The sequence below is a fragment of the Apium graveolens genome, chromosome 6 (assembly GCF_009905375.1).
Source record: "Apium graveolens cultivar Ventura chromosome 6, ASM990537v1, whole genome shotgun sequence".
In the NCBI taxonomy this organism is placed as follows: Eukaryota; Viridiplantae; Streptophyta; class Magnoliopsida; order Apiales; family Apiaceae; genus Apium; species Apium graveolens.
This window is the reverse complement of record NC_133652.1, coordinates 3,837,714-3,862,569: the sequence shown is the minus strand read 5'-3', so window position 1 is coordinate 3,862,569 and position 24,856 is coordinate 3,837,714. Positions and strand designations below refer to the sequence as shown.

At 33.1% G+C, this 24,856-nt stretch overlaps 3 protein-coding genes and 2 pseudogenes across 3 annotated transcripts; all 5 read left to right on the top strand.

Moving 5' to 3' along the window:
- Nucleotides 1-1,212: 1,212 nt before the first annotated feature.
- LOC141667246 (putative protein S-acyltransferase 14) lies at nucleotides 1,213-6,156 on the top strand. The gene is made up of 7 exons (XM_074473656.1): nucleotides 1,213-1,714; nucleotides 2,331-2,550; nucleotides 2,652-2,743; nucleotides 4,507-4,630; nucleotides 4,756-4,841; nucleotides 5,055-5,120; nucleotides 5,631-6,156. The coding sequence occupies exons 1-7, from the start codon at nucleotides 1,505-1,507 to the stop codon at nucleotides 5,754-5,756; spliced, it is 924 nt and encodes a 307-aa protein (XP_074329757.1). The 5' UTR covers nucleotides 1,213-1,504; the 3' UTR covers nucleotides 5,757-6,156.
- A 515-nt stretch (nucleotides 6,157-6,671) lies between these two features.
- LOC141667942 (small ribosomal subunit protein uS15-like) lies at nucleotides 6,672-9,580 on the top strand. Its single transcript, XM_074474593.1, has 5 exons — nucleotides 6,672-6,825; nucleotides 7,206-7,278; nucleotides 7,760-7,898; nucleotides 7,984-8,170; nucleotides 9,394-9,580. Exons 1-5 carry the CDS (start codon nucleotides 6,803-6,805, stop codon nucleotides 9,425-9,427), a joined length of 456 nt encoding a protein of 151 aa, XP_074330694.1. The 5' UTR covers nucleotides 6,672-6,802; the 3' UTR covers nucleotides 9,428-9,580.
- On the top strand, nucleotides 9,580-13,692 carry LOC141667941 (pentatricopeptide repeat-containing protein At2g45350, chloroplastic-like). The gene is given in 5 exon segments (XM_074474592.1): nucleotides 9,580-9,711; nucleotides 10,766-11,050; nucleotides 11,053-12,575; nucleotides 12,577-13,210; nucleotides 13,309-13,692. Coding segments are annotated over 3 exon segments (1,875 nt in total). The 5' UTR covers nucleotides 9,580-9,711; nucleotides 10,766-10,857; the 3' UTR covers nucleotides 12,736-13,210; nucleotides 13,309-13,692.
- A 2,733-nt stretch (nucleotides 13,693-16,425) lies between these two features.
- Nucleotides 16,426-20,314, top strand: LOC141664447 (uncharacterized; annotated as a pseudogene).
- A 381-nt stretch (nucleotides 20,315-20,695) lies between these two features.
- LOC141664446 (uncharacterized) lies at nucleotides 20,696-24,856 on the top strand (annotated as a pseudogene).

Below are 24,856 nucleotides of genomic sequence, written 5' to 3'. Positions count from 1 at the left end.
AATGATTAGAATTTGAAAATTTTAGTGTAGAGAGAGAGAAAAATGCGGGAAGGAAGTGAGAGAGTGTTATAAGTTAGTTATGTTTGTGAGGACATTATTCTCTTTCATCTCCCCATTTTTTTCGGGCTTTTAGAATGAAATGTATAAAAATGAAGTTTACTTATTAAAATTAAATGTATTTTTTTACACCAAAAATTAAAGGTATTTCTTTAAAATGATTTTGAAAACTGAACTTTACTGAGGTGGTTCCAATAATAAAATTGAATGAAATAAATCACATCACAACACAACCGAAGAAAATATTACATATAGGTGACTCGCTTTTGATTCGATTTCTAAATAACATCAAAATATCTTTAAAATAATTAAACAAATTTTGAAATAACTATATAATTTAAATTTTAAAATACTAAAAAATGAATTCAAACTTAGTTGAAAATTACAAAAATCAGTTGTTGCATGTGTTATAAAAATAGGTGTAATTATTTTTATAATTTAAATTTAAAAGTTAATTTTTTGTACTAAAATAATACCATATATCTAATAGTTAGATATATATTTAACTAAACTTTTTCAAATTTAACTATTTTTTTGTTCACTAATTTAACTAAATTTTTCATATGGAAATATACTTAGTAATTTTTTTATTTATTCTCTATTTCTCTCGTCTTTTTCATAAAAAAATATTTTTTATTTATTCTCTATTTCTCTCGCCTTATCAACTTTTTTGTGAAGTTACAAATAAAATACAATTAATATATTTAACCCAAAATAATAGAGTTATATTATTATTTAATATATTTAGTACTATGAAACAAACTCTCATCGCCATACTCCGAGATAAAACATCCTCTTTATACAGAATAAATTATTAACATTTAAAATTTAAAATAAAGAGTTTGACATATATTTTAAGAGTTTTATCTAGTAAAATTTCATTACTTATTTTTAATATTTTATTTTTTGAATAAAAATTTAAAGATTTAATTTTTATTTCAATAAGAATTTTTTTAAAAATAATTTATATAATTAAAATATGTGTCAAATTCTCTATTTTAAAAATGTACGTCTATTAAGAAAAAAATTTATTAGGACGGGGGAGTTGTTACAAATTTCAAACAAAGACCAAAATAATCCAAAGCCAACAACTAGTATTTTTTAACACAAACAAGTTTATCTTAAATCTTAAATCTGATCTACATACTTGTATAAAAAAGTCATATACTTTCACTATTCTAACAAGTCTTGAGACTAAACATGTGTTCTTAAATTCTTCAACAACAATCTCATAAACCCACAAAAAACACAACTTTCTTGATCAATCTTGAACAATTCAATCCAAAACAAAAGGGTATTTTTAATTTGCAAAAAAGATCAAAACTTTAAGTTCTTGGATCAATCTTTCTTGATCAATCTTGAACAATTCAATCCAAAACAAAAAGGGTACTTTTAATTTGTAAAAAGATCAAAACTTTAAGTTCTTGGATCAATCTTGCAGCAGATTATGCACAGATCTGGAGCTGTAATGGCTTGGAATGTATTTAAGTTTTGTACAGCTTTAAGGGGTCTTGGCTCAATTATGATCTTGTTAGTTCTTGGAGTTGTGGGTGTTTCTTATTATGCTGTTGTTTTGTGTAATTATTTCCCAGCTTTGATCAGTGGTGGTCTTGATTCTCTTGTTGCACTTGTTGTTTTGCTTCTGTTTCATGGTCTGGTAAGTTTCGTAAAGTTTCGAATTTTTTATATTTTTATTGAAATTGTATTGTGAATTTGTGAGTAGTTTTTGTATTCTTGGTGTCTACTGATTAATTGATTTTTGTCAATTTTGTGTATGATTGTGCTTAATTTTGATTGTTTGGTATTGTAGAATTTGGTAAATTTTGAATTTTGTTTTGAGCTTCTATTAGAGGTGTGTTGAGCTTAGTTGTAACTCACAATGACTTTTATTTTGTAAATTGTTAGGATGCTTTGCTGCTGTTTTTGTTGGATAGGATAGTTGCTTAGCTCGAACTTTTGTTGTTTAGTATTCAATATTTTCTGATACTTTTACTTGCTAAATTAAGTTATCAAAAACTCGGGTTTGATGGATATGTATATGTATATATGGCTATATTCCACTGCAAACCAGCTGCAAATCATCGGTCCCAGAAAATCATGAGTGTCAGTCAGTTTGTAGACTAAATAAATTTGTAAATAAATGAACACCTATATATGTACTTATTCTTAGTGTTAGTTTTATTGCATGGTAAGTAGTTAATGCTATAAAATATATATTGATCTTAACAGTTGATGAACATCTAGCAAGATTTATTAAGATCATTTTTTTTCAGTTGGTGATGCTACTATGGAGTTATTTCTCTGTTGTTTTAACGGACCCGGGTGGTGTGCCTCTGAATTGGAAGCCAGTTGTGGACGAGGAGAATGGTGACGCCGACTTATTGGATGGTTCTGAATTCAGTCAGTTGGCAGGTGAACCGACAAACCTGGGTGTTCGATACTGCCGGAAGTGCAACCAGCTAAAACCACCCCGCTGTCATCATTGTTCTGTTTGTAAGCGCTCTTCCTTTTTCTACTTTCATAGTTTAGGGAGCTATATTACCCTCCCTTGTGATCGGAGAAAGCTGATTTATTTTTTTTGAAAAAAAAAACAGGTGGGAGATGTATACTGAAAATGGACCATCATTGTGTTTGGGTTGTCAATTGTGTCGGGGCATTGAACTACAAGTATTTCCTTCTTTTCCTGGTATACTTTTTATACTTCTATTTCAGAAATGTATTTACTTTTTAGGGTTGTAGTATAGGTTTTGGTTCGCAAGTATTGATGTCCGCATCGACTCTTGAAATTTGTAGATATATATATAAAGGTTAACTTGTAACTTGTTTAGTTTTTATCTACCCCTTACATTCCATTTTCATAGTCAGTTGAAAATTATCACATTCACCATTATATTAGTGTTGCCTATTGAAGAAGTAATAGATGATTTACTTGAGTAAAGCTATCGTTCTAGCTCTTGTTTCTGGTGCACTTTATAAAGGGAAAGTTAATATAATATACTATAATGATTATCAAGTCAATACAATAGATACAGTCTTTGGACTTTGATTATTGTGCCAAACCCTTAACGATTAACGTACTATTCAAGAGAGTACTCCATTGGTTTGTACTTTATGAACTGGTATAAACACTTCATATTTTTGTTTGTTTTTTGTAATTGTTGTCCATTGAATATTTAGTAGTTACTAATGAAATGCATGTTAAGTACTTCATTAAATGATTAATCCCTTGTGTGGTGTAAATTTGTCCATTATCCCCCCCCTTCCCCTGTCAATTGAGTTAGCTGCTTCAGCTTTGACATGCAGTATTACAGATGTTGAGGTATCTGTAGTTAACTACCTGATAAATAGTTTCTACTTAGTGTTAAACATATGATCTTATTGGGGACTTTCTCTAACACCTTAAGGTTTTAGATGAGCTGGTCACTTAAGATTAGGATAACTATAGGATGGTAACTGTCGTCTTGTCTGTTTTGTTTTGCAATATTTGAGTTTTCTTTAATGTGAGATCTATTGCTTGTGGTAGAAAGATCCAGATCACAAGGATTGACCTAGTTACAGCAACTCAGCAAGCATAGGCAATATGGACATAGAATTCCCAGGCTACCACATGGTAATGCGTAGGGGTTTGCTCAGTTTTTAACAATAAAACTGTAATAGTTTCAGGTGGAGCCTAGAAGTTATATCAAGCAAAATTAATTGTTGGATTTGAAATAATTAGGGATGCATGGATGATGAACCTTGTAAGCCGAAAGCCTCCAGTTGCAGGAAACTTGACTATTAGTACTTAGCAAAGCGACTAGGTTCACCTGTATCGTGGTATCTTATGGGCTTGCTTGCTTAGATCTTCATTTCACCTGGTCTGCAAGTTTTGTTTGTAATTTGTGTTTCTATATTTCTTATACTAGTTTTATTTAGCAGTGTGATGGGAACTATCTAATAGCACAAGAACAACATAATGGGGTAAAATTTTGGAATAATGAGTCACAAAGTACATGTTCCATTTGAATGTATACTCTGTACCTATGTATTAACTACCATGGTAAACATATATAGGCCTAGCTAGCGAACATTGATTATATGGATATGTCATCCGCATTTGTGTACCTAAGAGCAAATGGGGCGATTTTGCTGCTCTGCAATTTTATGGTTTTCTGTTGTTGTAAACTGTATTTTGTTTGAATGTCTGCACGAGATTCTAGCTAAAGCATGTGGGTCAGATTGGTTTAAGTAAAAGAGAGGCGGATAATTCACTTTATGTTTTTACTTTAAGGAGTACGTTTCATATTTTCTGACATTGTATGCTCTGGACTCAAGTGATGCCTGCATATTCATTAAGATTTAGCTTCATTTTTTTCGGTTGCATGTCACTATGACCTAGACTTTTACAAAACCCTGTTCACAAATTTGCCAAATAGTGAACCTAATGAATTTCTTTGGTATGTTATGCAGTTCTACACATTTCTTGAGACCACTCTTGTGACCTTATCGTTGCTATCACATTTTATAATGTTCTTTACTGATGAAGAGATACCTGGATCGCCAAGCAGTCTTGCGACCACTTTCCTTGCATTTGGTAAGATTTACTACCACTACCTGTGCTGGATGACTTGCATTGACATAGCACTGTCTATTTTGTTTTGTCAGGGCCCCTCTTTTTCTTTCACATATATATTAACATGATTATTTTTTTGCATCCAGTACTAAATCTAGCTTTTGCGTTGAGTGTTTTCGGATTCCTGATAATGCACATATCATTGGTGGCTGGTAATACTACAACTATTGAGGTATAATTTGCTTCTATGCTATATCTTGTTAAACTTAAATGATGAGCATGGATGTCGTACTTGCACATTTCTTTAATAAATTATCTATGCATATTGATAGTATCTGCTTTCAAGTTGTGTCTAACATACCTCAAGGACTATATAGTAAATGAACTAGAAAATAAGCAACTGATGTTTTAGTTGTAAAAAATGAATGACTTGATTTTTGCTCAGGCATACGAGAAGCAGACCACTCCAAAATGGCGATTCGACCTCGGCCGAAAGAAAAATTTTGAACAGGCGAGCTTCCCTTACTATCTCACAGCAATGTTCATAGTGGCATTGATTTAAGCTATTTACGGTGCATGACTGGTGTGAATATCAATTTTTTTGTTCGAAGTCATTGCTACACATTTCTAGGGCATAGATGGAACTATAATTCGTTTATATATACAAGGTTTTAAGTTCTCATGGAACTATCCTCTCTACTCGTATGAATAGGGTTAAGTCATGCATATATCTTATGCTCCCTAGACCTTACTTGTAAGTTGGACCTGCTGTTTGGTTTGGTCTTAAAGGGGTAAAATTATAGGTGCGGAATCGATAAGTTATTGATTTTGCCGGAGAAGTCTATAATTTTAAACGACCAAAGCCACCATGTTGAACCTCTTGAAACCTTTGTGAGAAATATGAGAAGCATACATTTAATGGTGTTCCAAAATTCTGTTGATTAATAGCTTTCTAGTCAAGTTACCGGTGTAATCCTTGTGTTGGATACTTATGAGTACAATTTTGGTGATTGTTCCTCAGGTGTTCGGAATGGACAAGCATTACTGGTTCATCCCAACTTACTCGGAAGAAGACATAAGAAGGATGCCTGCCCTTCAGGGTCTTGAATATCCGTCAAAACCTGAATCAGATGGCCTAGAGTTTTAGATAATGGCCATCCTTCCTTGGAAGTTGTAATGGAAGCTCTGCGACTACAAAGTTTTCATCAACCGTCATGCAATCAAAGGAATTTTATTTTTACGGCAAAGTTCAAGTGCAAGTGTATTATACGGCAAAGTTTGGATTGTACCACGCACTTAACAGGCCTCCAATTGATTTTTTATATTGTTTTTCTACCTCGATTGGCTACTGTAAAATATGGCATGCAGAAGATCTTGTATTTTGAAGATATGTAAATTATTATTGGCAGCATGTTCATGTTAGAGTGTATACAAATGTAATAATTTTCATATATAACTCACTTCACACAGGCCATGGTTATTGTAATTCAGGCCATTGTATGAAGCACTTGAAATTCGATATTTATAATTTATTACACTTTATTGTATTCCGTAAAATTAATTCAAAATTAAGCGGTTGTAATATCGATATTTATATTTTATTACACTTTGTTGCATTCAGTAAAATATATGTCACCCCTGCATGTCACATCGGTACGGACATACCAAGATGAGTATGATGTCAATTAGCCAGACATGCATTTTCATGATTGGGCATGCCTTTTTACTATTATTTTTTATTTTTTAATAATTATTTTAATATTAGAAATATCCAGAAATAACAAATATAATTTTAAAATATTTATATATATTTTAATATCTAAAAAGTTACTAATTTAAATGAGTATTATGATGGTATTTGGTTGTTACTGTCAACTAATTTTAATTTTGTATTCAAATTTCCTGTATATTAGTATAATAATTATTTATTAAATTTTATTATATTTAAGTTATTTAGGCATGGGTTTTGATAAAATATAGACATGCATCCGGGAAGTCTCGGTGCCGCTGAGGAATGAAATACAGTTTGGACCTAAAATTAGGATATATGGTAGAGCCCATGATTAGGATATACAAAAGCCCAAAATGCATCCCCCTGTCATCACTCATCATATACACACAAAACCCTAGTCTAAATCTCCCCAATTAATCGCCCTTAAGAGCTTCAACCTCACTCTTCTCACCGCCGTCGCCATGGGTCGTATGCACAGTAGAGGGTAATCTCTCTCTCTCTCTCTCTCTCCCTCCCTCCCTCCCTCCCTCCCTCGCTCTCTCTGTCCCCCCCCTCTCTCTCTCTCTCTCCCTCGCTCCCTCCCTCCCGCTCTCTCTCTCCTCCCCCCTCTCTCTCTCCTCCCCCTTCTCTCTCTCTCTCCCTCCTCCCTCTCTCTCCCGCTCTCTCTTCCCCTCCCTCTCTCTCTCTCTCCTATCCCTCTCACCCTCTCCTCCCCCTCTCTCTCTCCTCCCTCTCTCCCTCTCTCTCTCTCCTTCCATCCCTCTCCCCCTCTCCTTCTCTCCTATCTCTCTCTCCCTCTCTTTCTCTCTTTTTATCTCTCTCTCTCATGTTTAATTAAAGTAATATTTGATGATTGTAAAACAGTAAGGGTATCTCAGCTTCAGCTCCGCCTTACAAGAGAACTCCACCTAGCTGGTTGAAAATCTCTCCTCAAGATGTATGTATATATTATTCTATTATTACATTTCTTTTTGCTTATTTTTTGTTTTAAATACTTCTATACATGTTTCGATATTTATCCTTAATTTGATTAAAATGTTGTAGGACCAGTTTCAAAATTAAAGTTTGAATTGAACCTGTAATTATCAAGACGTGAAATCGTTATTTATATAAAAAAATATATAGTGTAGATTCTACTTGGCAGTAATGTTTTCATTTTGCAATGTAGCGTCAATGCAGTGGAGTATATTAGAGTTGTCGTATTTAGTGCACTGAACATACTCCCATACTAAATTACTTTAGATTGCGAGTTAGGTTTTAGTGTTAATGTGCGAAATGTATTGTTCAAATGCCTATGTTTATAAGCAAAAGATAGCCGTAGTTTTTGTAGGTAGTTCTGTTGAAATGATAATTTCCTCATTTCGTTTTTTCTACGATTAGTAATACGTGTTTGAAATTTAATGTCTGCTTGATTATAGGTTGATGACAATATATGCAAGTTTGCAAAGAAGGGTCTTACACCATCTCAAATTGGTGTGATTCTTCGTGATTCTCATGGGATTGCTCAAGTGAAGAGTGTAACTGGAAACAAGATTTTGCGCATACTCAAAGCACATGGTACTTGTTATTCTTTTATGTTGAATGCTATTCTGTTTTCAATTAATCAGGCTTATAAAATTCTTTGTTTCTTATGAATGCCTAGGGCTTGCTCCTGAAATTCCTGAGGACCTTTACCACCTCATCAAGAAAGCAGTTGCTATCAGGAAGCATTTAGAAAGGAACAGAAAGGACAAGGACTCTAAGTTTAGGTTGATTCTCGTTGAGAGCAGGATTCATAGACTTGCTCGGTACTACAAGAAGACCAAGAAGCTTCCTCCCGTCTGGAAATAGTAAGTTGTAGAATTTTTCTAATGCAGTGTAACTTCTTTTCAAATCTGCTTGTTTTTCTCTTGGTGTTCTGTGAGTTACTTAAGTATGTCAATTTTAGCTGAAAATGTGAAGGGAAATAAAACATCTAGAACAAACATATAATCTTTTTATTGATAAACTTCTTTTGGGTGTTTTCTTTGTCATGGATTTAGAAATAATGTTAATATCTTTGTTTTCATTAGATTAAGTTGTTGCCAAACTTCAATTATTGCATTCTTGCTTTAGTTTATCTACAAGATGTATCTTCCATGTTTATGAAATCTTAGACAGAATATGCTTGTTACCATGAAAAAAAAGTCAAGGAATGGGTTTCCTGTTATAATGGTTTTTAGGATGATAACTACATATTACCGCTTGTGTATAGCAAATTTGCCAAGTTCTGTTTTGTTCTGACGTCGATAGAAGCTTATCACTAGAATTTGTTATGTTCTGTGAAAGTAGTTTGTGAGTCTATAAGAGCTTAAGAAGCAGGGATACTTGGGTCACGTGCCGAGTCCCCGTGTCGGATACTTGGACACACGTATCCTCGTATCGGACACATTGATTCTTTGAAAATACTAATTTGAAAAATTATTTTCAGAACTTATTGTCCAAATCTATGTCAACAAACTATTTCACAAAATTAAGGATCCATGTATATTAGTTATTACAAATTTATCAAGTCTCATATTCATTTCTGCATAAACTAAAATATTTTACTTGTTTTTTTTTGTGTTTCAGATTAATAAATTATTCTCAATTTTTGGTTTTGTTAATAGGTTTTAATTTGATTAACATGAAATATTTGTAAAAAATTAATTTTTGTAAGACGTGCCCCCCCCAAACCAGAATCCCCATATTATTAGATTTGTCGAATGCACCGCATTATGCACTCCCGCACCCGTGTCCTTGCTTCTTAGATAAGAATGAATGCACCAGAAAATGTGCTACTGGCGAAGCATGTTGAAATTAGTAAAGTTGGTCTAATGTTTTTAGCAATCCTTTTACTGCACCACATCTTTCTTTCGTGTCTTGTAGCTCAATTCCCTCCATTAGTTTCATCTTTCTATTACTTAATCCACTGTAGCTTATTTCTATTTGAAACATTCAAAATTAATATAGTTAATGGGACATGGTATCTGTATAATTTTCTACCTGACCCTTTATCCAATGCTTTCTCACTTGGATTTATTTCTCCTTGCAGCGAGTCAACCACCGCCAGTACTCTTGTGGCATAGACAGGAAAATTTTGTTTAGAAGTTGGGATTTGGAAATTATGTTTTTTTTGTGGGACTTGATATCTACGCATTTTAGGATTTTGATGTTTCGTGTAGGACTAGAGTTGTTCTAAGGATATAATAAATATATTCAACGTTCTGAATTTTGCTGAAGTTGTCGTTCCTGTTAACCATTTTGAAGCATTATCAGTCTAAGAACTCGATGCATATGCTAGAACTTCTAGAGATGATGCATAAGATTCATATATGCTCTCTGCTCTCTCCTGTCTCCGCAATATACATAGGTAAGCGTATTATAGATTACAATCGCTTCTTTGCAGATTGTATTAAGTACCTTAAACACATATAAAAAGACGTGTCTTCATTGAATTTTTTGATATACACTACATACTACATAGTACATACTAACATGCTCGCCCATATTTGATTAGTGATAGATATTTTGTACTTAATACCATAAAAATTCTTACGGTTTTTCTATTACGTGCCCACAAGGAAATTAAGCCAATTTTCATTGGTTTCTTCTTTATAATAGTGGTAGACTCTCCGTATTCACATCAACTCCACAGATAAAGTAGCTTAAAATATAAGTTTCTGCGCTTATCATGTGCATATGATAGTAAAAAAATCGAAATTATTATATTTTATAATCCATACTAACAAAACATAAAATTTTGATTCTTTTGTTCGAAAATAACTGTCCAGCTTTATATTTTTATGTTCAAATTGACAAAATTTTGACCCAAAAAATCACATGTAATACAGAATCGTAAAAATTGTAAAAATATATCAAATAATTTCAAACACATCAGTTTAAAATTGCTAGAGAGCAATTAAAATTTCTGATCAAATTGACAAGCAAAAAATCGAACCATATCGTTACCGAAAGAAATATAAATTATCAGGCTGCGACAAAAAAAAATTATCAGGCAAAAAAGTGAAAAATCTAAGATGCAATTTTAAGTGTTCAAAAATCCCCGATTCAACCGATTAATCCTCTGCAAATTACCCGACTGATTTGATTTTGAAATACGATTAATTCTTGCGAATTTTTTTATTGGAGTATATATAATTATTTATTAAAATTAAAATACTATATTAATTTAAATATGAATAATTATAGAAATAATGATATAATAAATATATATTTGTTGATAAATAACTAATATAATCATAATAATATATTAAATATAATCTAATATTATAATATATCTGATTTTTAGTGTGATTAATTGTTTCCGATTAATCGCGAATTTTTAATTAATCCCAAATCAGTAGTTCTAACCAATTTTTCCCGATTTTTATTTTTACAACACTGGCAATTTATCGTATATACAGGTGGTATGGACTCTGGACCCAGCTTTATCTTCTCTTACAGGAATCTCTAGTTTCTAGCTTCAACTCACTTGTAATAAAATCTTCAAAATTTTATGAATCTCTGTGCAAATTTGAACCAACCATGGAACTCAATACACTCCACAACTACACTCTTCCCTTACTGCAAGACACAAGCAGACATAAACCAACTCCATGCAAGACTTCTAACTACAGGTCTTATAAAACATTCTTGTTTTACTACAAAGCTCATTTTAAGTTTCACTTCTGCACATTACACTCCACTCATTAATTTGCTCGTTATGTGTTGAATTTTAGAACTGATGGTGACCCTTTTGTTTGGAATTTGGTTTTGAAGTGTTTTTCTCATGGTGATGAGCCTGTTGAGGCTGTTGTGTTGTTCTGTTTGATGCTTGAGAAGGGTGTTTTTTTCGATAAGTTTTCGGTTTCTTTGGTGTTGAAGGCTTGTTGTAGGATGGGGGTGGGGAATGAAGGGGTGATGATTCATGGAGTGTTGAGGAAGGTTGGATTTAAGGGAGAGTTGGTTGTGGAGAATTGTTTGATTTGTATGTACTGTAAATGTGGCCTTGTTGAGTTTGGTAGGCAAGTTTTTGATAAGATGGTAGTTAGAGATTCTGTTTCATTTAATTCGATGATTGATGGATATGTTAAGAATGGGAAGGTGGAGTTGGGGAGGGAGGTGTTTGATTCCATGCCGGTTGAGTTGAGGAATGTGGTTTCTTGGAATTGTATGATTTGTGGGTATGTGGATAGGTTTGAGAGTGCTTGGGAGTTGTTTAAGGGAATGCCGGAGAGGGACTTGATTTCGTGGAATTTGATGCTTGATTGTTGTGCTAAATGTGGGAAGATGGAAGTTGGTTATGATTTGTTTAGGAGAATGCCGAAAAGGGATGTGATTAGTTGGGCTAATATGATAGATGGGTATGGAAGATTAGGTTGTGTTGATGTTGCTAGGGGTTTGTTTGATGATATGGGTGAGAGGGATGTAGTTTCGTGTAATGTCATGGTGGCGGGGTATGTTCAGAATGGGTATTTTAAGGAAGCTTTAGAATTGTTTCATGATATGTTACGCGAAAGAAAGTTTTGTCCTGATCGTACAACCTTGGTGATTGCTCTTTCAGCAATTGCACAATTAGGAAACATTAAGGAAGGAATTGCAGTGCATCAGTACTTGGAGAAAAATGGTTTTGTTGTTGAGGGAAAACTTGGTGTAGCCCTTATCGACATGTATGCAAAATCTGGCAGCATAGAGATCGCTATACAAGTTTTTGAGAATATAAAAGAGAGAAGTGTTGATCATTGGAATGCTGTGATTGGTGGGTTGGCAATCCATGGATTAGGCGAAGTAGCATTTGGTTTGTTCATTGAAATGGAGAGGCTCTGTGTACAACCAGATGACATTACATTCATCGGAGTTCTGAATGCTTGTGGCCATTCTGGCATGGTTAAAGAAGGCATGATATGTTTTGAGATAATGAGAAGAATTCACAAGTTAGAACCTAAACTACAACATTATGGATGCATGGTTGACATACTTGGCCGAGCAGGGTACGTAGAAGAAGCTGCAAGGTTTATACAGGAAATGCCAATTGAGCCAAATGATGTGGTTTGGAGAACTCTGCTTAGTGCTTGTAAAAGTCATGAAAATTTAAATATTGGAGAGCCGGTGGCCAAGTATCTGATTCAGAGGGATCCTCATAATTCAGGTTCATACGTTCTTCTATCCAATATGTATGCTAGTTTCAGTATGTGGGATTGTGTAAGAAATGTTAGGACAAGAATGAAAGAAAGAGAAATTGAAAAAAGTTCCAGGTTGTAGCTGGATTGAACTCGAGGGAGCTGTTCATGAGTTCCTCGTGGGGGACAGATCGCATCCTCAAGTACAGGAAATATATTCCTCGTTAGACAAATGGCACACGATTAACTCAGAGATATCATGTTGTAAATACTGATGTAACTGGGAACTGGTTGCAAACACGGTATTAATCCAAGCACAATCCTTCTAATTTTTGTTTAATCTTTTCATAAGAATTCATTGAGCACTGTCCCAAATGAGCCTGAATAACCTGAGGTCCAGATGATAGGGGAGCAGCTGAGCAGGTATTAAATATATAGTGCTTCGATGTTCTGCCTTCAAATTTTCATAAAGAACATGTGGCGGTAAAATCTGCCATTGCCTCAACCTTTTAGGCCTTTACTAATAATGATCTCATTTTACCAAGTACATCTGGTTTTAGTATCGGTTGCTTTATTAAGTTGAATCTTAAGTGTAATGAGAACTATAAGGAAATAAGTATACCTCTCCCAGGCATGGGTCATATGCATAGTCGAGAAAATCAGCTGCAATCAGGAAGCAGGAAGCAGGAAGCATTTGATAAGCAATAGAAAGGACAAGGGCTCCAAGTTTAGGTTGAGTCCAAGTTGCAGGTATTGATTATATAGTGCTTCAATGTTCTGCCCTTTAAATTTTCACAAAGAAATGTGGTCATAAGATCTGTCTCAGTTGGATTTATGTCTCCTTGCAGTTAATCAACCACCGTCAGGACGTCTGCTCGTGGTCGTAGAAAGGATAAATTGGTTTGGAAGTTGGATTTTGAAACTCATGGTTTTGAAAACTCCAAAGTGAGACTTAACATTTAAGCATTGTAGAATTGTCATTTTTCCATCTAAGACTCTGAGTTGTTCTAAGGATGTTATAAACATATCTGGTGTTTCGAATGATGTTTATTGTTTAAATGCATTTTGCTGCTGCATCTGAGAACCTGTGAAGCATTATTGGTCCAAATGTTCTGGTGATTGAATAGCAAGTCTCCACAGACATGAGACTATGAGAGGGTGGAGAGTTTAGACTTGTAATCCCCTTATTTAATTTGGTATAAATTTTGTTCAGAGTTGTGCTCATATTTGAATCTTACCAAATTGAATCAAATTCCAATCCTTCCAAATGTAATTTTCGTTTCTACTGAATTCAGAATATTAGAGCTTGAATAACTGAAGTGGATAATTCGTTACTAGATCCTGCTATAACCTATAAGCCTTGTAAAAAAAACATCAGAATATTAATGTATTTAAGTTCTAAGAGCCATTATTTTTTTTACAAACTAGTGTAATTGTCAAAAACTTGATCTTTATTATTATTTTTTATTATTATTATTATTATTATTTTATAATTTTAAAAAATTACGATTTACCCACTTTTCTTAAGATAAAGAGAAAATTGCAATTTGCACACTCAAACAAAGTTGAAAAAACAATTTTGTATCAGAACTTTCGGAAATACAACTTGCACCCCTCAACTTCAATTTACTAATCCAGTATGCATCATTTTGCAGATTATAATTAAAATAATAAGGGGTAAAAAGGGAACTTTATTTTAAAATATAAATAAATTTTAGTTAGAATTTCAAAAATAAGTTAAAATATTTATAAAAATGATTTCTTGTATATTAAATATTAATATTGATCAGAATATTTTCATTAAATGCACTTTAAAATCATAACGACGTTAAAGACTTTAAAATGAAATAATTACATTAAATTAAATATATATAAAATATATATAAAAAATTATTTTGAATTTAATTTTGGTAGAATTATATAATTTTTGGCATTAATAATATTACTAAAATTCAAAACTCAACTATATAATATTATTCAAAAAATTTAAAGATATTATTTTATAGTTATAATAATAAATTCAATTTTTAATATAATCTGAAAAATAAAAAAATAGTTTAGTTAATATTTTACTGAAATTCCCATTCTACCCCTTACTTTTTTAATAATAACCGTCGAAAGGGTGCTTTCTGAATTGGCGGGTTGAAGTTGAGAGGTGCAAAACTGAGTTTCCGATACTATTGATACACATTTGTTTTTGAAACAAAATAAGAGGGTGCAAATTGCAATTTTCTTTAAGATAAAAGGAGCTAATTTCAAGTACCATCACCAGTAAAAAAAAGTGCTTTGTTTTAATAAAACTATATTTTATATTCGAATTTAACTTATGTCACTTTAATTTAAAAAAAAATACCCATTTTCTTAAATAAAAGCGGCTAATTTCGAGTACCATAACAATTAAAAAAAGGTGATTCGACTGATTTAATGAGATTGTATTTTATATTCGAATTTAACTTATATCACTTTTATTTAAAAAAAAACTTATGTCAATTCAAATTTATTTTATTCAATAATTACTCTTTACCTTGTTCAATTAACTCAACTCATTATATTAAAATTGATTAAAAATTTTATTTAACAAAACACAAATACAAGAACCCAAAAACAAGAAGCAATAAACCGACCACAACATACCTGATAACCCAACTCAAGTACTCACATATATATTGCTTCATAGTTCATATTCATACACTATTATTGGGCTTGAATATTTTTAATTTTTTTATATTTGTACTATTTTTTGTCCCAAAACGAGAAATTAAATAAAAAAACCAGATGTGGCAAGCTGCTGTATTTTCGCTACCTTCTTACACTGCCAGTAGATTGTACTTGCGTTCCTCGTTTTCATTGTCCAAATATTTTCAAACCCTAAATTTTCCCATGGACAACAACAACAATAGAACACAAGCTTCCTCTTCCTGTTCTAACTCAACAAGGTTTGTGTTCTTTCATCTTAAAGTTTCAATCTTTATGCTTTTTCTTGATTTCTTGATATTTAGTTTTGTAAAGATTGGATTTTTTTAAGGTTGTTTTAATTTATGGTGATGTGGGTAGCTGTAGTGTTTAGTTTTTTAAGAACTTTTGTTGTGTTTTCTTGGCAATTGTATGTGTTGCAAAACAAGGGTTGTTTGTTTAGTGTTAAAGTTTCAATCTTTATGCTTTTTGTTGCTTTGTTGATATTTAGTTTTTGTAAAGATTGGATTTTTTTAAGCTTGTTTTAATTTATGGGATGTGGGTAGCTGTAGTTTTTAGTTTTTAAGAACTTTTATTGTGTTTCTTGGCAATTGTATGTGTTGCAAGACAAGGGTTGTTTTTTTGGGCTTAAAGTTTCAATTTTATGCTTTTTGTTGCTTGTTGATATTGAGATTTTGTAACGATTGGATTTTTTAAGGTTGTTTTGAATTATGGTGATGTGGGTAGCTGTAGTTTTTATTTTCAAGAACTTTTGTTATGTTTTTTGGCAATTGTATGTGTTGCAAGACAAGGGTTGTTTTTTTTGGTCTTAAAGTTTCAATTTTTATGCTTTTTGTTGCTTTGTTGATATTTAGATTTTGTAAGATTGGATTTTTAAGTGTGTTTTTAATTTATGGTGATGTGTATAGCTGTAGTTTTTAGTTTTAAGAACTTTTGTTGTGTTCTCTTGGCAATTGTATGTGTTGCAAGACAAGGGTTGTTTTTTTAGTCGTAAAGTTTTAATCTTTATGTTTTTCTCTTGCTTTCTTGATATTTAGTTACTGAAAAGATTGGATTTTTAAGGTTGTTTTAATTTATGGTGATGTGGGTAGCTGTAGTTGTTAACACCTTTTATAAGTTGTCCTTTGACAAACATGACAAATAAGTTAGTTTTAACTTAGAATTGCATTAGATTCAAGTTGTAGGGTTGTAAAAGAGCAAAGACCCTATTAGTGCCTCTACATTTGAAACAAATAATCAATTGTTTACCGTCCTCGTATAACTAAGAAAGCATGCAAATTGTTGGACTGCCTTTCTTTCTCCGTGTTTACACATTTCACCAAATCCCTTTAAAGCTTTTGTATTCCTTGATTATGTCAAAGTTGCTATTATACTACTTACTAGAATGTAATACTGAGAAAGTCATAGTTTCGATCATTCTAGTCTCTTTCATTCTTGATCTCCAGCTATTGAAAATCATTTGTTGACTTTAGGATGTTTTCATTCAGGTGATTAGGGCAGGTTTACTTATATTCTTCCATTGCCTTTTTATGTAATTAATATTATGTTGCTGTTGTAAACTTTGATACTACTACGAAAGGTCTTATTTTTGTTTTCTTACATTCTCAATCTCCGGTAAATCAAATTGGTAATCTTTAGGTTGATTTAATCTATGTTAAAAGAGGTAGTTGTATAATAATTTTCCTAGCAATTTATTGTCTTTTGCAATTTAAAATTTATAGGTTTTTGCTGTAATGTTTAATAGTCTGAAAGTTTCAATCCTTCTAATCTATAAACTATATTATATGAAACGTCTGAATTGCAGTGGAGGTGGTAATAGGGGACGGAGTTTCCTATACGAGAGGTAGTAGCTGGGGACGTGGTGGTGGTAGCAGGGGACGTGGTGGTGGTAGCAGGGGATATAGTGGAGGCGGTGCTTTTACTCCAGATAAGATTGATTCTCTTGGAAGGCTTATGTATGTGTCTTCAACTTCGCTTCTCTTTTTTTCTTATTTCTTTTTTCATTCTTTTGATAGGAGTATTTGAATTATATGTTGTTTCCAATATGTAAGTTTGGATTCTGTTTGTGCTATTGAAGGATCTTGATAGTGATTCTTCTATCTGTTGTTGGGTGCAGTTGGACAAAGTGAACAAGCAATGGATTTTCTGTTAGATAATTTAAATCTTAAATAAACAAGCACAAGATTAAAAAAAAAAATTGATGGAAAGAAGTAAACATGAACAGCGCTACTATTATTTTTTTTGCTCTAAGCTAAGAGTATTGAAATAGTTTCTTTGATACTGTTATTCATTACTTGCTGTTATTTAGTTTTGGAAGCATAAACATTCAACATGAACTGGTGTCACGGGTGGGTGTGGGTTTTATTTTGTTGGATATTCCCCTCCCCCTTGTATCGAATTGTTTAATTTTCGAAAATCCAAGTCCTCTGTATCTGCATTTTGATAATTGCAGGACATGGATTTTGCGTCATACGGCTTCTAAATTTAACCTGGATATAAGGAGTGATGGGTATGTTAAAGTTCAGGATTTGTTAAAGCTGAATCTTCAGACAGTGGCCAATATTCCATTAAATTCACATACTATTGCTGATGTGAGGAAGGTATGAATGCGAACTTTCGTATGTTATAATGCCTTCTTAATTTTACTAGCCAACTGTCATTATTATTGATACTCAAGGTTTTGTAATCCTTGTCTTATTCTCATAGACATCATGATGTTCGGTATTTGCACGTCCTTTGGTATTTAATTACGTCTCCTTTTCTTTCAGTAGTACTTCTACTGTTGGTTGGTTTTATTTTAAATACTTAACTCTACTAGTTGAATATAACAAGAGAGAAAAACTGTAGAGCTACTTGTAACGGTTATAGTCTTGTCATGTATAATGTTGTTTGAAGTCGAGTATCTGGATTAGCTTCTCTAACTTTCTCGGTGGGATATTAATATCTTCTGCACACCCTCATTATACTATATCACATATCACACTTCTTTGATCTGGCATTCTCATAAATATTATCACCGAAGGTTGATCGATCTACTCTTTACTTGTTTCTTAGGCAGTGATAGCTGATAATAAGCAGCGATTTAGCCTAGTGGAAGAAAATGGAGGCTTTTTGTACGTGCGAACCAAGGACATACACTGAAGGTACATGGGCTTTCTTACAGTTGTATTGTTTGTTACAGTTTTATAATCCGATTACCCTTTTATTTCTCTTACCCTTTAGTTAGATTTGATATTTCAGCGGATAAGCTTATTGGTCTTTTAAAATAACCTATGTGACTATTAAATTGTAACTTGCCAAACTCTTCTGTTTACCCAAAACTTCTCTAGCTTGCAAATCCCGAGCGACTTCTCATGTATATTGTAATTATCCTTTTTTTGGGAAGTAGTCTGTCTCTGTTTTCTTTTGCAGTAATATTTTGTTATCCGGAAGTAATTTGTGTATAGCATAGTTTTACTGCAGACTCTTTATTACAGTTTTTTGTTTTTATCTCTCTTCTTGATGTTGCAACTGATTCATACTTGGTAGAGTGATCTTTCTCATGCCATAAGCAACTTCATTTTTTTCATTGATCGTGATATTCTGACTGGTTGGGCCATAATCAAACTTAAGGACAAGATGATGCACACAATAGGCTAACCAAAATTAAAATTGTCACCTCTACTTTGTGTAGTGATGATGGCAGTGCTGTAATATAAATCACTTTGATCCTTTCTTGAGTCAACAGTCATGTGTTTACTTATCTTTGGTTGAGCATCCATTTTCATTAAAATATATATTTGGAATCGGTTTTCTTTGCAGGCAGTTAAAACGGAATCTCTAGTGAAACCAATTATTTCAGCTGAAGAAGTTCCAGGTAAGTAGTTTTTACTTTTTCTGCTATAGTTGATGCGTTTTTTGTTTCTGTTAAGTAACTAAACCATTTTTCAACTTATTCTAGTTGCTTTAATGCTTTGTTTTCCTTCTTGACGTGCGCAGTTTGTGTGCATGGGACATACAGGGAGAACTTACCATCAATCTTGGAGCATGGTCTCAAATGCATGAAACGATTGCATATTCATTTTGCTTGTGGCTTGCCAAAGGATAGTGACGTAATTAGTGGTAAGACTAGTGTATAATTTGTTTACTTATAAGTTATTGCACCCGACTTAATTTTGTACCTTTAAACAGTTTTAAAGAGGTAGAAACACCTGAGATTGGGGGAGCATAAATGGAAAGGAAACAAAAAGTTAATATCAATACAGAATTCCTTGAATGAGTCTTCTCTATAAAACATGCCTGAAATAGTATCTCCAACCCCAAGATATAAAACATGCCTGAAATAGGAATATTCAGATTATGAGTAAATATTAATTTGCATCTACTTATAACCCAATTGTGGTATAAACTGCGGATAATAGCTTTGGTTCTAACCTTTTCTGAGGAAAAGTTTAGCGACGATCATGGCTTGAACAAACATAAATTTGTCAAATTTTTTAGCATTGTATGCGTCTCCTATTAGACATTGTTGATGCTGTGCCAGTGCTAAATAAGAGTCTGTGCGCCGTGATTTCCTCTTACGTTTTATCTAATTTACGTTTCTGCAATGCTCTAGGTATGAGAGAAAATGTGAATATCTTGATCTTCCTTGATGTCAAGAAAGCACTGGAAGGTAATTGAAAAGCATCAGTACTAAGTTTATGCTATAGTAATAAACAGCCGCAAAGTTTTCTAATTCTTTATTTTGTATCATGTTTATTTCTGCAGAGGGAATGGAACTTTACTTTTCGGAAAACAAGGTTGTGTTGACCGAAGGTTTTAATGGCGTTATTCCAGTTAAGTACTTTGAGAGGATTGAATCACGGCCAGGTAGACAGCTGCTTTATGTCGGAAAAGATGAAGACCTTGTGACGGGAATGCAGAAACTCGCAATAAAAACAGGTGCTAAGCTTGAAAGGCCTCCGTGTAACAAGATGAATGATGTATACCAAGATCAAGAACTTTAAACATACAAGAACATAAGTTAGGGAGGATCGAACCCATCTTCAGTTTAATGTAGCATTATATTAAAAAAAAGTTGTAACTGTAAAAAATGTGTCCATATCAGATGGCTCTCCTTATGTTTTCTCAAGCTGTTAGTACTATGAGTTTACAATCACATCTTAGCATATTGACATTTGACACTCCTTTTTCACTCTGATAAAACAAGTAAATTGCAACTCAGGTGTACTTGAGTTTTTAATTTCCTCAAGTGCTTACAATCCCAAAAAAATAATAAAAAGAAAAAAGAAAAAACAACTAATTTAAAAGTAACATATTGATTTTTCTATTAAAAATTATTGGATTAGCAAACCACTTTTTAATAAAAAAAATATTTCCTTGCATTATTTGTAGGGAAAATGCAAGAAATTCTCAAGGGTAAAATGGGTATTTCACATAATTCTCTACACCCAAACACTAAAAATCCAACCTTTAAGTGAAAGAATTAAATTCCCCGTTGAATCTTGAATCCATCTCGCATTCTTGCATTGTTAAGCACTCAATTACAATCTTGTAAGCAATTAATATAACCCCATTTGATTCTTTTTGTTGTTTATTGATTATATATGTGTTTATATGTTCTTGAAATTGTTTCTTTTCAATTTGAATCTTCAAGATTATATGTATGTTTGTGTGTATATGACATGACCCTTTAATATGATTCATTATTTGAGTTAATTAGATGAACCCCATTTTGTTTGTTGTGTTGTTTAGTGATGAAGTGATGCTGTAAATTTGTTTTTGCCACTTACCATGTTCTTGAAATTGTGAGGCGTTCATATGTAAGTAAATTTTGAAGCTTTCGAATTTTGCGGTGGAATTGATTAGCTATAATGTAAATTACTAGTGTTGATGAATTGCTGATAAGTCGTAAATTAGAGGGTGTTTGGTAATTGGTTTTTGTAAGGGCGGTGCTGATTGTTTTTGCACTGTGTTGTAATTTTTAGTTAGGTATTGTAGTGACCTGGGTTGCAGTGCAATTATGTAGGTGAAGTCTTTTTTAATTGATGTTATGGTTGTTGTATCCGGTGCACCAGGCTTCTTGTTGATTGGTCTAGGGAAGTATAGACGTTTGCAGCCTTGCGCTTATTTTTTGTATATGGCTATTTCGTGGTGAAGCCTGAAGGACAACAACTAGACACTTGGCATCATGCTAACCACGAGAGTCGTAAAATTAGGGAAGTTTGGTAATATACAAGTGTTACATGAGTTCTCAATATTTATTGAGGAATTATAGAGTTGAAGACCGAATAGATTAAATTAGTCTCTCTTTATAACATTCAGGTCGGACATTTTTATACCATATTCTCCAGAATATGATTTCACTAAATGGTTGTGTAGCATATATTGACTATCTTTGTGTTGTGATGTCGTGTAAGATTTGTTGTGTTTATCTCAACTTTGAATTAATTTGAATACAAAGATGATATGCTGGAACATGAAGATAGTAGCTCTCTGAAGATAGTAGCTCTCTGGATTGCACTCTTGGTTTTCTTATTTGGGCGTATAAATGTAAATAATTAGAAGACTGATAAGTATAAATTTTTTTCTGTTTTTGAGATAATTCGAGTTAGCAAGTTCCATATAAGGACTCCTGGGATGAGAGTGTGCAGCGGATGGCGTCGGTTTCTCTTACTTTTGCCTGTCATTTTCCTGTTTCCACATATAATCTCTGGTGATTGTTCTTTTTTTTGTATTGCTTACCGGTTTGTAGTTTAAACCTACCTGCTGAATAACAACATTTGTCAGTTTTAGAGTTACACAAGGATCCAAAACTAGAGCATCGGCACCAGAGACAGACTAAGAAATTTGATCATTTAGTTTTTGGACCTGCTGCTGGAGAAGGTTTGCTTGATCGACTTCAATGCCAAGGTTCTACATCTTCTTGATGTATTGCATTTGTTACATCTCGAGCAGTTTGCTTGACAATCAGCTTCAAATTAATTGATCATATGAACGTGTTCACTGCTTGATTGGTGATTAAAGAAAAATTTTGTTCTTTATGGACTTCTATGACATATCATTAAGTTCTTCATTAGTTTTCTGTCCTGTAAAGTAACGACGACTATGTTAATTGAATTTGATACTAATATAATACTTATAGGTTTGCTACCTTTTCATGTTCATTATATAGCTTATAAGTTATAAACAAGGATCAGAAAGATATATATAATTCTAAAACGGATTTTCTTCTAATATAAAATTATGTTCCTAAACTTTTTGGTTGCTATAATTAATGCCTATTCAAAAACTTTAAATTATTATCTATTTATTCTATATAATATTCTCATGCATACCTATTTCTGTGTAAGTCCATACTGTTTATACTTTATATGTAGTGTATGTGCCCCTAGTTCTTGATAGGACTCTTTGTTTAACTGCAGGCACAAAAGCTCTTAACAAGACCCACTTTTCATTCTCTTTAAGAAATTCGAAATTTGGGAATGGCATTAGCTTTGTCACTGTCTTTACCACTTATAATTCTACTGTTGATAGCTTGGTCAAAAGTAGTTCAAATGAACAGGTTTCTGTTGGAAACAAGTCATACAATAAGGTTGAGCGATCGTTGGCTGTTCTGATACGTTTATTAGTTTCATCGAGGTAATTGCATAAGAATAATCCTATGCAGTTCGGGAACCACATTTAAATTCCAGCATTTGTTTGAAAAGAAACTCTGATTTTATAAGACGTGAGAAGATGTGTGATATGCTTATTAGGGCAATTCATAAAACCGAAACATGGTATTGGAACCAATATTTACAAATCATAATGTGTTCTGATTCTGAGTCTTCTGACATAGTTGTAGTCTTGTAGATTACAGAGTATCATCTATATATCCACTGGGTATATGGTTAAAGAAAATGTTCAGAATTTGTGCATCTTGCGCTGCACGTTGATCTTTTCCTTTCCTTTTATGCAATAGTCAACTAATGCTATGGACCTGTTGCAGCCCCAACTTGCAATGGTTATTTTGATTTTGGAGACTATCACGACTTGTTTGTGCACATTATGGTAGCTGTCTGTGTTATGCAATTACTTTAACAAGCTGGTTACAATGTTACTATTAAAGCCATAGATGCAATAGTATCACAAGTTTCAAGTTGCGGATGATGAAATCTATTATTTTACATGACACCGGTTCCTCGTTCAAATTGGTGTAACTTTGTTGTGAGGATCTATAGTCTGTTATTTGACGACTGTATTCATGCACTTGCATATTTTTGGAATTTTCTTGTTTACTTTTTACATATATCATTTAAATTGTTTTTATTTGTACCGAGGGTTTGTTACTTCAGTTGAAAGGTAAATTACAATTGTAGGTGACAATGCCCCAAAGCAGTGTACTCATTCTCACTGATCCAGCTTCTACAATTCCAGTGCACAGAAACAGGGTCACTCTATATCCAATTCAAGGTGAATATTCGCGTGACAAGTTGATGCTTCAAAGAATCAGGTCTTACATTGTAAGAGCACAGTACATAGGGATATGTTGTTGGTTAGTTACTTATACAAATTGCCATTTGGCCTTTCACATGTTCATTTCGAGCACATAATACTGCAGACATAAGTTGTTTCATAGTGAAATTGCAGTATCTTTAGTTTTTCATCTTAATAATGTGCAAATTCTTTCATATGTAGGTTTTCTTAGAACAAAAACTTGAGGAGCAGTCTCAGTTTCCGGGCCAAATATCTCATTACATCTTTACCGACTCTGATGTAGCAGTGGTTGACGACCTGGGACAAATATTCAAAGACTACCTACTCTTTGATCTTGCCCTCACATTTCGCAACAACAAAGAGCAACCACTAAATTCAGGATTCATTGCAGTTAGGGGCAGCCAAGATGGAATTCGAAGGTGGTGCACATATTTTAAAGCAATATTCGGGGGGAAGTTTGTCTTGATTTGTAATATATCTGAATGCTGCAAATAGATAAATGGGCCTAAACCGCATGCCAATAGATATCTTTGCCAAAAATGAGTTTAAGCAATGTATTTGTTTGTTAAATAATTTTCACCCTCAATAAGCTCAAAGGGCTGACTATAATTTAAACAGTAGTGTCTTTTTTTCGTTTGTGAAATGTTTATTCTAAGCATATTAGAAGCGGGAATTCACGGGGTCCGAATATTGTACTCTTGAAGATTATTTGCCCAGGGAGTTAGGAAGGCTTGTTCTTTGCTCTTAAAAATTATCGTCTCACCAATTTGAGGACTATTTTGTGTTACTTTTGTTGCAGGGCAAAGGTTTTTTTGCAGGAGGTCCTACAAGTTTATAGTTCTAAATACATGAAGGCTTCTCGGATGCTTGGAGATCAACTAGCTCTAGCATGGGTTGTAAAATCTCACCCTTCCTTCAACACAAAAAGGTTTACCCGACAACAACCATTTGAAGAGAAGATCGGCGGTGCTTCAGTGCTCTTTTTGCCATGTGCCACATATAATTGGACGCCGCCAGAAGGAGCTGGCCAGTTCCAGGGATGCCATTGGATGTTAAAGTACAGCATCAGCATTTTTTCTTAACTTTTCACAGTGTTTGCCTCAATTTATGATATTCATTTAATTTAAATCTTTAACTCATTTACTGATTAGTAAACATGTACAGGTTGTTCATTTTAAGGATCAAGGAAGCGCCTTATATGGATCAATGGAATCCACGCCATATTCTCAACGTTGGATATGTTAG

What these genes read in the sequence shown, in the direction of transcription:
- LOC141667246 (XM_074473656.1), top strand. Translation starts at nt 1,505, where the DNA reads ATGCACAGATCTGGAGCTGTAATGGCTTGGAATGTATTTAAGTTTTGT. An exon ending in CTGTCATCATTGTTCTGTTT is followed by an intron (nt 2,551 to 2,651) that starts GTAAGCGCTCTT and finishes AAAAAAAAACAG; the next exon opens with GTGGGAGATGTATACTGAAA. An exon ending in AGTATTTCCTTCTTTTCCTG is followed by an intron (nt 2,744 to 4,506) that starts GTATACTTTTTA and finishes TATGTTATGCAG; the next exon opens with TTCTACACATTTCTTGAGAC.
- LOC141667942 (XM_074474593.1), top strand. Translation starts at nt 6,803, where the DNA reads ATGGGTCGTATGCACAGTAGAGG. An exon ending in GCGCATACTCAAAGCACATG is followed by an intron (nt 7,899 to 7,983) that starts GTACTTGTTATT and finishes ATGAATGCCTAG; the next exon opens with GGCTTGCTCCTGAAATTCCT. An exon ending in CTTCCTCCCGTCTGGAAATA is followed by an intron (nt 8,171 to 9,393) that starts GTAAGTTGTAGA and finishes TTCTCCTTGCAG; the next exon opens with CGAGTCAACCACCGCCAGTA.